This window comes from Passer domesticus, chromosome 1, assembly GCF_036417665.1.
Source record: "Passer domesticus isolate bPasDom1 chromosome 1, bPasDom1.hap1, whole genome shotgun sequence".
NCBI classification, from domain to species: Eukaryota; Metazoa; Chordata; class Aves; order Passeriformes; family Passeridae; genus Passer; species Passer domesticus.
This window is the reverse complement of record NC_087474.1, coordinates 42,591,815-42,604,651: the sequence shown is the minus strand read 5'-3', so window position 1 is coordinate 42,604,651 and position 12,837 is coordinate 42,591,815. Positions and strand designations below refer to the sequence as shown.

Here is a 12,837-nt window from a genome sequence, read left to right as displayed (position 1 = left end):
TGGTTGATCTGCATCCTTGCAGATACTTAAAAGATGTGTAGATGTGGTGCTTAGAGACATGGATTAGTGGTGGACTTTGCAGTGCTGGGTTAATGGCTGGACTTGCTCTTAGCGGTCTTTTCAACGTAAACAAGTCTGTGATTGTCCTCTAGATGACAGTATGTTTTTGCAGGGTGGATAAAGGTTAATTTTAATTTCAAATGTATTTTATGCAAGTGCAGATGATAAGGCAAGGATTAATGTAGTAGAATATATATCTATCTTGATGTTCAGAATTTTCTAATTATTTCAAGAATTATTTTGCCTCAAACATGTTCTAAAGGTTCTCAGTTGGATTTATTTGATATCAGAATTTTGACTGCTGCACCTTAGAGTGCTAGGATTATTTGATTTTGTTCCAGGCTTATCTTTCTTTGAAGTATAGCAAAATATCCAATTATTTAAGATTCTTGAATAAGTAGCTACTTTGTAAAGCTTTGTTTCTTGCTAAGACACTTCTTTTCCCTCTAATATCTGATTGGGAAATCCAATTTTTAAAAAGCAGCAAACTCATATCCTCGTAGTGAATATACTTTTGTTCTTGTGTTTTGTTTGATATATCACTTAGTGCAAGCAGCAAACTGAAATGACAAGCCTAAGAAAATTGTAATGGCTTTTAGTGATATGCAGTCAAATAAGTATCACATGGTAGTAGCTTTGAAATTGTTGATTAGAGAGATTCAATTACATTTCTCTGATTTACTAGGCTTACATGTCACTTATATTCGCAAACTGCTTGCATATTGTAGGTCTGGGTTTTTTGTGTGTGTGTGTAGTTCCTCAGTGGGGGGTTTGAAGTGGATTCAATGGTCCTGAGCTTTTCCATGTTTTGATGCTTATCCCTGCTCTCACAGCTGCCTATGCTTCAGGTATTCTATCAAGAGTTGCACAGACTCAAGCCAGATTCTGAGAACCAATACCCAAACCATCATGCAAGTCATTTACTGAATTTTGCTGGGGTTTCATATTACTCAGTCCTGCTAATAAATCATCAGCTCCAGGAGTCATGGTATAGAACAGTGTGAACTTTGCTGGCATTTTTTCTCTTGCTTTTTCAATATATTTTTGGCTTTTATAATGGTGAGAAAGGGCTGTAGAACATCAGTTCTAATTGCTTTGTAAATAGAAATGAAGAGCAAGCCCACTTTTGTTAATGTTTTTAAGCAAAAATATGCCATTTTCATGATTTGGAAGAGGAACATTGGGACTATTTAATGCTTTTGCTTGACAGTATTGAGTTGCAAGTGAAGGCTTTGGATAGGCATATTTAAGGAAACAAGACTGGATAAGGGACAATTGTGTCTGTTGCTGTGTCTCAGCATATAGATGAGCCAGTTTGTTTTCTCCCTAACTTCTACACTGTTCCAAATAAAATACATTCTGTTATCCTGTTAAACCAACACACTGTTTTAGAAGGTGCCATTTTATAAACAAGACCAAACAGTCACCCTCTGTAGCCAGTCTGAGAGCCAGCCTTGCTGGGAGAGAGGCAGACTCCTTTGTGACTGATACAAATCCAGTGAATGTAAATGAAGCAGACTTTGGTTGATTCTGTGAAAAAAAAATAAATCTCTGCTGCTTTCCTGATAAAAAGCATTGAGACTGCTTTCCAGTAGGGGAATTGTCTGCATTTATCCCTAGGAAGGTTATTTTGATCTTGTATTTGTTCAGTCTCCTGTTTTTTGTATTAGTGAATTTTTGATTTCTCTACCCTGCATGTTTTACAGCATTGTAAGAAGGAAGACAGTGGGAACTCTGTGAAGTAAGAGGTGACTGATGGCATTAGGTACATGCTAAAAGAGCCAGGGCGAATCCTAGATTTTCTCTTCTAGTAGAGGATAATAGAATACATGTATTTTAGCACTGACTCCTTACAGGTCCTTTGCATTGCACTGAGTCTGACTTCAGTGGGAGCCACTCAGGGCATCCAGAACTGGACACATTTGAGCATCTCCCAGTGCTCCAGTTATTGTGGGGATTTTCCTTCTCTTAACTGAAATGGGATTATTTGTATAGGTGCAGCACATTTCTGTACAGTGTTTGTCATGCATTAGATGTCTCAATTTCTTTCCAGTGACTTTCCTTTATCCCCTTGTAATTGAAACAGCTGGTTCTATGGTAATGAGTCCCTTTGAACTGTCAGTGTGTGTATTTCCATTTACACCGCTGGCACTTTGTTCTGAACCTTCTCCCCTTCTGTCCAAATAGATTACTTGCATTATCAGATCTATCTCATTGTTCACAATAGCATTTCTGTGGATTCTCCAGATCCCACTTCCTTACTGAGTTTATTGCTCATTTTTCAAAGGCCTTTGTCAGACTCTGGTAGGTGTAACTTTAAATAAATCTTCATTAATAGTTGTCAGATAATCAAAGTGAAGGAGGAGAAATTGTATTTTTAATTGTACAAACTATCCTGTGGAGGGGTCTAGCTAACCTATTGACTTTCCATTACATAATAATTCATATTCAAATTAATTTTGGCAGCTTTCATTTTGCCTGTATTATCTATGATAATTTAAAATTCTATAGCAATTTATAATATAATTGATGTTGACCAGGATAATTTTTTATGCCAACAGGAGGAGAGTCTTGTGCAGTGATTTGAGATATGGCTGAAAACCAGGAGTCTAGGAATGTGGTCCAAGATAAATAATTGAATGACTCTGTTTAAGATAGTACTGATTGTTCACGAGCAGTTTCCAGAGATGCACAGAGAATGGCCCAAGGCAATGGCCACAGCAGCAACAAAGATTAGACATAATAAAAAAACCTTAATGCATATCATAATAAAGATAGGTCTGCTTTCCTTGTCATGCTGGGGTCTCCGTTCAGGCCTGGGCAAGCCAGGTGTGTTAGTGAACTCCTGATTAAGCACATGGAACATTAATTTAATGAACTTGCTGAATCAGGAACTCCTGGTCACCTTTCCTCATTTGTACAAAATTCCCACCTTTCCTCATTTGTACAAAAGCTATTTACAGCTGAATGTGAAGGAATGGGTTTGCTTTTCACAGCCAAGGAAGCCTTGGTGCCAACAGCTGGTACAATAATTATTAGAGACTGGGAATTCCCAATTACATAAAATTTCTGAAAGAAAAATAATTATTTATCTCAATTACTATCATTCCCTGAAGGGGTGCATGGCCTACATTCTGCTGGAGCTGAACAAGTTACTAAACAGAGGAACTTTTAAAAACTCTTCTACCTGAACACCCAGCCTAATTTCCGCCTTTTCTATAAATCTTGCTCTTACTGTATTTTGTTTAACTTGATCTGAGTTTTATTAATTTTAAGCTTCTAACTGTAGACTTGGTTTTCATACTTGCTTTTATTGGACTTTAAACCCTGGAAGATCCAGAAACTATAGGTACAAAGCTTTCTGTCTAGAGAGTTAAGCTGTTCATGTGTTTTGAATACTAAATGTCTCTCCCATTTATAATTTATAAGTGTAAATGTGTAGGGAGCAGCTAGTGCCACAACAACCAGTGCTTTTAGGGCTGCTCTCGTTTGGAGGCACTTATTCAAGGCTCTTACTTCATGTAAATCTACTATTAGTATTTCCCATCATGTGCACATACTGCAAACATAATTTACCTTTCCAGGAGCAGACTCTTGCTGTTTACTTCTGTAGAAGCAGACAGATGCTATTAGCTCATTTTCATTTCATGACCAAAGTGGCAGTAAAATAATTCAGACACAGCTCTCAGCATATGGTGATGGGAAGCCTGCAACCCCCAAATTCACTTGTGTGTAGTTTGGTCTGGAGTACATGTTTCTAAATAACATGACCTTTCTCTAAATGCAAAGCACATTGGTCACTGCTTTTAATCTCAGCATCTTTCTAATTTGCTGCTCACTTATTACCTGAACTGAAGGTGAGGCTGAGTGTGAATGTTCCCTTGATTCTTCACAAGGGGCTGTAGAGAGCAATCTCTTCATTTTTCACACACACAACTTGCAGAAAAGCTTTTTGGATGTGGTGTGTGTGTAGGAGGGCAAAATGACACTGTGGGCAAAGGAGTAAACTTGAAAACAGAATTCAGATAGCATCTTAGGTTTATTTCATGGTGAATCCAAGGAGCCTGATTCTGAATTTGTGGTGAGGTTATGTGGGTCACCATTTTGCAACGAGGTTGGATCTGGTTGGGTGAGCTGAATTCAAGTCTTTTAGCTCCTGGGGAGAGGCAAGTACTGGCTGTGTTCTGTGTCACAAAGATCCTTACTTCTGCAGGCACTAGACAACTGAACACTTTTATGCCATTTAGTCCCCCTGAATAGAGAAAGATGTAGCTGTCAAATGTGTAATACTGATTTTCATTGTAATCCAGTTATCTAGGCAGGCACAACTTTCTGAAGTTCTGTGCTTTTGATGAAATACCTACACATGGGGGCCTTTGTAGCACTACTTTGTATCAGAAATGGTGGGCCTATGTGTATATTTTGATTTTCTGCATGGCTTTGGAGCCAATAGCCTCAAATAATCAATTAGTTCAGCAACATATCACAGAGACAATCTGTACCCTAAAAAGTTTTTAATTTGATTTTTTGCTGCTTAGTCACAGGGTAGAAGAGGTTGGAAAGGACCTCTGCAGATCATCTATTCTAAGCCTGTGTTCAAAGTGAGCTGTGTCCAGAAAAGTTTTGGCTATCTCTAAACATGAAGACTCTACAAGTTCTCTGAGAAGCATGTTGCAGTGTTGAACCAAACTTATAGTAAAAAATTTCCTTTTCTTTAATCAGAATTTCCTGAATTTCAGTCTGTGCCAGTTGCCTCTTGTCCTGTCAGTGGGCACTACTGACAAACATTTGGCTTCAGTTTCCCCATCTCATCATATGTATCAGTAAGATCACTTTGAGCTGTGAATCCCTTTATAAAGGTCAAAAGAGCACGTCAATTTCCAGCAAATGAGCTCTAAGTATGCCAGATATAGAATATGTTTGAGAGACTGAAGACAGAGACCTGTCTTCAAGGTTCTCACTTTTTCTTTGTAGCCGACATATTCTTTGGTGGGTGGTTTGGTTTGGTTTGGGTGGTTTGTTTTTTTTTGTTTTTCTTTGGTGGGTTTTTTTTGGTTGTTTGTTTTTGTAGCCTAGTATGTTTCAATTTCAGCATAGTGCAGTTTAAATTTTTTTTTTCCACTTGGTACTGTTTTCTTGATGTTTCACCATGGAGAGGTGAAGACAGAATGCCAGTTTTTGCTTCTCCATTCTTGTTCAGTCTAGCACTGACTAATAAATTTGTGTGGGATGCATGTAATCCACTTTCCTGTTTTCCTGAGGAAATGTGAGAGAACGTATGCAATGATGAAATGAAAACTTCACAAATGTGACCTATCACTTACTTTTTGAATCTGTGCTATTGCTTTCCTCTCCTGGGCACAGCTCTTGTTCAGTGAATATCAAAACTTTGTGGACACTGAAGGAATAACAAGGTTCTAATGAACTGAAAAAGGAAGAGTCTGTAGCAAAAAAAAAAAAAAAAAAGAATATTTTTTTTTCTTCCATCAATAATGTACATAGTTAATTCACAAAAAATGTCTTATGCAATCCAACTTCTCTATGTTTGTGCAAAACAATATCATTTTTAGCCACTTTCAGTGGGCTCAAAATATATTTTCCAGGTCTCCAGCTTCCTGGTGATGTGACATCAGCACAACAGCCCAAGCTGGTGATTATATTTAAAGCAGAATATAATGAGACAAAAGAATAAGGCTGTAACTTGATAATTTCCATTGGTAAATTTAGAACTTGCAAAAGCTGAAATAATAGTTGTAGTGATAAAAAGAAATATAATTTTTATACTTACCTGCTGTTCTGAAAAACCAATGTATAATTATTGTAGGAGGAAGAAAAATACATCTCTCCCCCTCACTCTGCTACTTTTTCCTCTTCTCTTCAGTGCTGAAATCATCCAGTTTAATTAAATCACCAGCCTATTTCTGCACAAAGGATGACATTTTATTAATGATGTATGATGTGTATGAGACAGAATTAACCCAATTTTCAAATGGATTTCAATTTGGAAAGGGCAACATGTAAAAATGTCTTGTAAATGTGTGGGATGAGCTTGTTGAGCAGCTTTCTGAAGGAGATGGGATTACAAAATGATGAATAATTAGACAACAGTCTCTCCAGTCCCTGGCTTTATAATGTAGCCCAATATCACTACCTTTTCCATGTGTTGTTCAGTTTTGCCCTTTTTCTCAGTCCTGTTTCTTTCCTAGCAGTAAGTCCAAGGAACAGTAGGTTAGGTGATAATATTTACAAGTAACTGGGAGGGGCTGAAGGTGGCTGTTTTGATCTTAAGATGTCAGGCACTATGTTTGTGGTGTGGCTCACATTTCAAATATGCCTGAGAAGCCTGAGGTTCAGAGAGTGGTTGGGGTCCACTCAGGCTCCCTTCACTTATATCTGAGTGGGGTAGTGACAGCAGATGAATGTTCATACAGTTAGTTGTTGTACAGATTTGAAGAATTGTAGGTTGTTAACAAGCTTTTATCCCTTCTGCCAGGGGAGCAGATAATCTGCCTCATCACTCAGACATACATTTCTGTGAATGAAACTCTATTGCCAACTCCCTTTACTCTGAATTGAGAAATACCTTTCTAATTTTACCTTTCTAATTCATAGGAAAACTGGATAGGTGTGATTTTGCAGTTTTTAAGTTTATTTTTAACTTAGCAGATTTGGGGGAAAAAGGCTTCACTTTCATTTCCATACCTCTGAAATGCAATTTTTGTCGAAACAATTCTCAAAAATCATTAACCTCTGAGAACAGGGTGTTGTGGAATAGAAAGTGAAAAGGTTTGAAACAGACAGCTAAATGCTTTGCTGATAAAATGGCAAGACAAATCTGTCTGCTAGAAGTATGAGAGTCCTTTTTTGTGGCTGTTATGTATGGGGTAAAGTGATGAAGGCACTAATCCATGTATCAGGAAGCAAATTTTTAAATGGTCAGGCTGTGAAGCTCAGAGCAAATGTGCCAATTAGAGTGTTCCCACATTCTTGATTGATGCAGAAATGGTCATATAGGGATTTTTGGTAAGCTCTGTGTTAAAATATTTTTGTTGCTTCTGTTGAGAGAAATTCTTGAGCTACAAGATTGGTGGTGGTGTTCATAATGAAGTAAGGGTTGGAGGTCCCTGTTATTCCAGCTATCTGTGCTCATGTAACTCTGATTCCTGACCCAGAAGAGCAAACACTCTACAACAATGAGATGTGGCAGCATAAATATCATGCCCTTCTGTACAGACCATCAATCTTGGCTACTTGCTTAGGAATGGAGGCAGGTATTCTGCTGCAGTAAGTGTGGAAACAGTGTGATGTATTTTGGAATTTAAGGTTGGTATGAAAGGGGCTTTCTATGGCATTTATGCCAAAAGTTTATGTAAGAAGAAGTGCATACTCTTTAGAAGGAATAGAGGGAAATAAAAGCAGATTGCAGGAGTCCTGAACAAATTTAATTTACCCTTGTCAACGTGTTATCATAAGAAACATAGAATTACCATCCTGTCTATCTAACCTGTGACCTGGGGAGATGTGGCTCTATAAGCAGGAGCAGAGCTGGAAGTCGAGGTCCCAGTTCACTCCCAGAGTTCAGAGGTGCGAAATATCGTTCTGAACTTGGCTTACTTATAAACATGTGAGATGAATATTTCTTTTTTTCTATAGGTATTCCTTTGATTTTATTCTTTGTCCTCATGCTCTGGTTTTCATTCACTGTTACTGTGCGGAAGGAGGGGCTGTACCTTGTGTGCACCATCCTTAACAGACCTTTTCTCTCTTTCAGAACAAGGAATGAAGAAAATGAGCAACATCTATGAATCAGCAGCCAACACCCTGGGAATTTTTAACAGCCCATGCCTGACTAAAGTGGAGTTGCGAGTTGCATGCAAAGGCATATCAGACAGAGATGCCCTCTCAAAACCAGATCCTTGTGTCATCCTTAAAATGCAGTCACACGGCCAGTGGTTTGAGGTGAGTGTTTAATAAAATAAAATTGATTCTTCTGGCACTTTAGGATGGCGTAGACAAACTGCTGAGGCAAAATTGAAATAGCAAGAACAGTAAAGAGAAGCAGCAATTTGAAGCCTGTGGCATAATCTTGCAAGAGCAAAGGGAGATTTTCCATTAACCCTAACACAATTTGAATCAGAAACTTTGAACTTCCCTTTGGAATCTAGATTAAAAATCAAGATGAATAAAGAAGGAAGCATCATAAAACTTTTCCCTTTAGACCTTATTTTTTCATAAAAGGTATATACTAGCAGAGATAATGATAGTGACCATGAGGTATTACAATATAAAGAGGAGTACTGTGGAAGAGAGGAGGGTTTATCATTAGCTAGCAAGGGATTTGGTGACAGAGTAGCTTGATTTGCAAATTTTGAGCACTACAGTTGGATTCCTTGTTGCAGTTAGTAAAACTAATGTATTTGCCTTATCAATTTGCCTTGTATTGCAGGTTGCATGTTTGATTAAAATCCTGCTTTGTGTTATTTTACCTGATCTTGGAAACAATTTCTTTGATAACTGGAAACATGGTGTCTTAAAGAAATTCAAATTGTAACTATAGAACATAGAATGGAATGTAATACTTCTAATGACATATTTTTGGTTATTTTACTTATAAATTATAGTTGAGTATTTGTGGTTAATCAAGCTAAAAGGTGTGACTTTAAAAAGAGAATATAAAGTATATAAGAGAAAATTAGGAATTTATTAAATCCAGTTAATTGTGAGTGCATATTCATCCCTCTCTTTTCAAGAGTTTTAGAATTCAGCATAGGATTGTCTTATCTATGAAAAGATAAAAAATAGTAATGGTGAGCATATGCAGAAAGCAAAGTCTTAAATTCAGGGGTCTTTTAATTTAGCATTTTCAGCCAAGTTTTCTAGACTTTGAGAAGTTTGTTCCATTTATTCCAATTGTTTTGACCTATGAAGTTTTTCCATTTCAGGCCAGCACAACCTAGGAAAGTTAAGGGGTTCTTGATGGCATTCTTCTTCTTTTCTTCGTTTGCTCTTGTAGAACCACTAGACATATCCCTGGTAGAAAACCAGACTATAAATAGAAATAATACTCTCACAATTGTTTTAGTGCTACAAAATCAGTGTGTCCATGTAATTGAAATTTAGGGTGATAAAACAGTTAGCCTAAAAAAGGGTAATTTGGTAATTTTAGCTCTCTGTGTAGAAAAAAGCATTTAGCTGCACTGTGTGAAATCACACAAATAGTAGAAATTATTCAATAAATAGATTAAAGGTCAAAATAAATGAAATGGCTCTGTTTGAAAAGGACACAATGAAAAGTTCTATGCTGTCTCAGTTTTCTGAATAACTTTGGGTGCATTTACATACAGTTTGTCTCTGGCAGGGCAAGTCAATTTAAATTCTATATTCTGATGCAGTAATGGAGATTCCCTTTGTTTGATGTGGTTTTTAATTTGGAAAGTGATTGTCTAAATAGAGTAAATCTTGTAGAACAGATCTGCCCACTAATGTGATTCTCATCTTACGTCAGTTGCTCCTACTGTCTAGTGAGAGTCCAGGCAATTCATTTTAGCATGAAAAAAAAAAAAAAGGTTTTATTAGTTCATGTTCCTATCAGTGCTGCAAAGTGAATGCCACTCTGCTGTGATGAGTATTTTCTGGCAAGCACCTTCTTAACAGAATTTTTAATTGAGTTCCTGTTGCTGAGCTAAATTGAGCAGAGTCACTCAGGTATAGCTAGAGACATAATTTGGCTGGAAGAATCTTCTGCTGATGGCAATCAATGATCCAGCAAGACATGAAAAAACAGACAAAGTAATAATTAAAAAATAGCAAAATCCAGTTACCAGTGAAATGAGTATATTCAACACAGAAATCACTAAATGGCAACCCAAAAAAGGGAGTAGAACTCAGGAGTGTGGATTTTGTGACTTCATAAATTATCTTGAATTTCCAGGTACCTTAAACCCCTTGGAGATCCAAATGTGCTGTAGCAAGATGCAGTATTACTGAAATGTACATACTGATTGCATACTCTGGTTGTGTAGAGGTTTTGTCGGCACAAGGAGTTTAAATACTCTACTAAGTTTCAGATGGTAAATGACTGAGGTACATGATGATAAATTCCTTGGCTCCAATGATTATTTTACCCACCTAGAGTGTGAATGTAGCCGAAATGAAGGTGTCCAAAATACAGGTTGTGGTCTGTGTAGGTTGTGCTCTTGCACAGAAGTGCTTTTGAAATCCATGGAAAGTACTGAGGGCTGGCTGCACAGCTGCTCTTGGGCCAGATGCAGCTCAAGCATGTGGGCTTAGGCTCATGGGATTGCCCTATGCATGAAGTTAGAGATTCGGGGATATAAGGGAATGGAATGTAATATTTCCAATGACATGTTGTTGGTTATTTTTACTTAAACGTTATAGTTGAGTGTTTGTGGTTAATCAAGCTAAAAGGTGTGATTTTAAAAAGAGGATATAAAGTACATAAGAGAAAATTAGGAATTTATTAAATCCAATTAATTGTGAGTGCATATTCATCCCTCTCTGTTCAAGAGTTTTAGAATTCAGCATATGATTGTCTTATCCATGAAAAGAAAAAATAATAACGATGAGCATATGCAGAAAGCCACTCTTTAGGTGCAGACAATCCCTGAAAGTGAGTGATCTGTGCACATTTCTCTCTGGGAGAATTTTGATAAAATATGCAAGCCTGTTGCTGAGGAATTTTTTTTTCAGTTCTGCAGTTCTGTGTGTGCATATGTGTGTGTTTGTGTAAATTATGCCACCCACACATGTAAATATAGAATGAAAATGTGTTGATGCTCTTGTAGAGTGGGTAGGTGCTGTTTCCAGAGATTGGAAATGACGTCTAAGTATTCTTCATTTTTTTAAACTGTAGTTTTCCTGATTTGTTTTGTTTTGGGGGGTTTTGTTTGTTTGTTTCCCAGACACAAAATTGGTGAGGTTGGAAGGATCCTCTAGAGGTCACATGGCTCATGTGCTGCTCAGGTCACCTAGAGCCAGTTGCCCAGGAGTGTGTCAGACAGGTTTTGAATATCTCTAAGGAGGGGATTCTGCATACTCCCCAGGCAACCTGTGCCAGTGCCTGGTCGCTGTCACTAGTGAAAAAATGTTTCCTAATGTTCCTGTGTTTCAACTAGTGCACATTACCTCTGGTTCTGTCACTAGCCACCAGTGAAAAGAAACCTGGCTCTGTTGTCTTTGGACCTTCCCTTTGGGTATTACATTGATAAAATGCCTCCTGAGTGCTCCAGGTGTGTCACCCACAAACTTGCTGAAGGTACAGTCTGCCCCATCATCTGGGTCATTAATGAATATCTTAATCAGGATCCAGTACTGACCCCTGTGCCCCACTCCTAGTCTCTGGCATCCAACTAGAATTTGTCTCACTGATATCCAGCCTCTGAACCTGGCCAGATTTCAGTCCACCTCACTGCTCATCCATTCCCTGTAGCAGCAGCTCCTCTGTGAAGATCTTGTGGGAGGCAGTGTCAAAGGCCTTACTGGAGTCCCAGATATTTTCTACCACTGCTCTTCCCTCATCTACCAGGCCAGCTAGATCTACTTCATCCTAGAAGTTTGACAAGTTGTTTGGGCATGACTTTTTCTTGGTTGGCTACTCATGATGATTTTCTTATCCTTAATGTGCCTAGGATTAAGTTCTGTATCAACTTCTCAGGAACTGAGGTGAAGTTGGTGGGCCTGTAGCCCACCAATGATGATTTGATGAGGGACACAAAACTCCTCAGTAGAGAAACCATGGGGAACTCGGACAAATACTCAAAGAATTCTTGATGCTGCCCCCTGTTCTGGGACAGCTATGCTTGCTGGTTTTTTCTTCTTGTCTGGGTAGATGTTTCTCTGTAAACAAACTGGCACACTCACAAGCGTGCACACACACCTCCCCCCTGCTTTTCCCTGTGTGTGCATGTTGGTGCTGGCTGAAAAGCAGTGTCTCCAGTAGGCTAGAATGTAAATGATATGTTGTGTCTCCCAGGAAAATCGGCAGTTTACTCCTTCTCACACATGAAGCCTAACATAACAGGGTGTGATACAGCAAAATCTTAAATTCTGCTGTATTTATGTACTAAAAGCCAATTTGCTGATCCAGAGCTGAATTTTAGCTCTTATGGCCATAATTTTAGGCAGGTGCACACTTGCAAGGTGCCCAAATGCTGTACTTAAGTTGTTTGTTTAGGGTAATTATTCAACGGCTCTTTTTCTGTCTTGATTTGAATGTGTTCAAAGAGTTTAAATACTGTGCTAAGTTTCAGATGGTGAATGACTTAGGTACATGGTGATAAATTCCTTGGCTCCAATGATTATTTTACTCACCTAGAGTGTGAATGTCCACGTGTAATAAATGTTAACTGTTAACTAATGTATAGCATTGGAGCCTTCAGCTGGGATGTGGTGGCATTGGCATTCTCATTAACTCCTTAATCCTAGGAAAGTGTCTTGGACCTGTTCACAGATTATCTGCATATGGCAAATACGCATAGTACATGTTATTTTGAAAGCTGAGTAAGTTGCAGAGCTGTGTCTGGTCATACAAGATTTACGTGAGATCGGGAGGTCTCGCACAGCCTGACTTAGGCAGATGGAATGTGATGTCTGGAGCTATGAAAAGAGGAGCTTAGGAAGACAATAGCCATGTTTTGGAATCAGGGAGGGCTTCCTGTAGTTGTACTCTTGTGGCTTTCAGTAGCAGCACAGAGAGTGTCTGCTTCCTTGTGGATTTGAACAGCCAACTGGAGGTTTTGCTTTTTACCCAAAGCTTTT

The 12,837-nt window shown here is 38.3% G+C and overlaps 1 protein-coding gene across 2 annotated transcripts in view; it reads left to right on the top strand.

The window, feature by feature from the left end:
* CPNE4 (copine 4) overlaps positions 1 to 12,837 on the top strand; it is a 225,596-nt gene that overhangs the window by 41,251 nt on the left and 171,508 nt on the right. For both annotated transcript variants that reach the window (XM_064416034.1, XM_064416045.1), the window contains one exon: positions 7,832 to 8,019. In XM_064416034.1, coding sequence (XP_064272104.1) covers positions 7,832 to 8,019 — 188 coding nt within the window. The remainder of the gene's footprint in view (positions 1 to 7,831; positions 8,020 to 12,837) is intronic.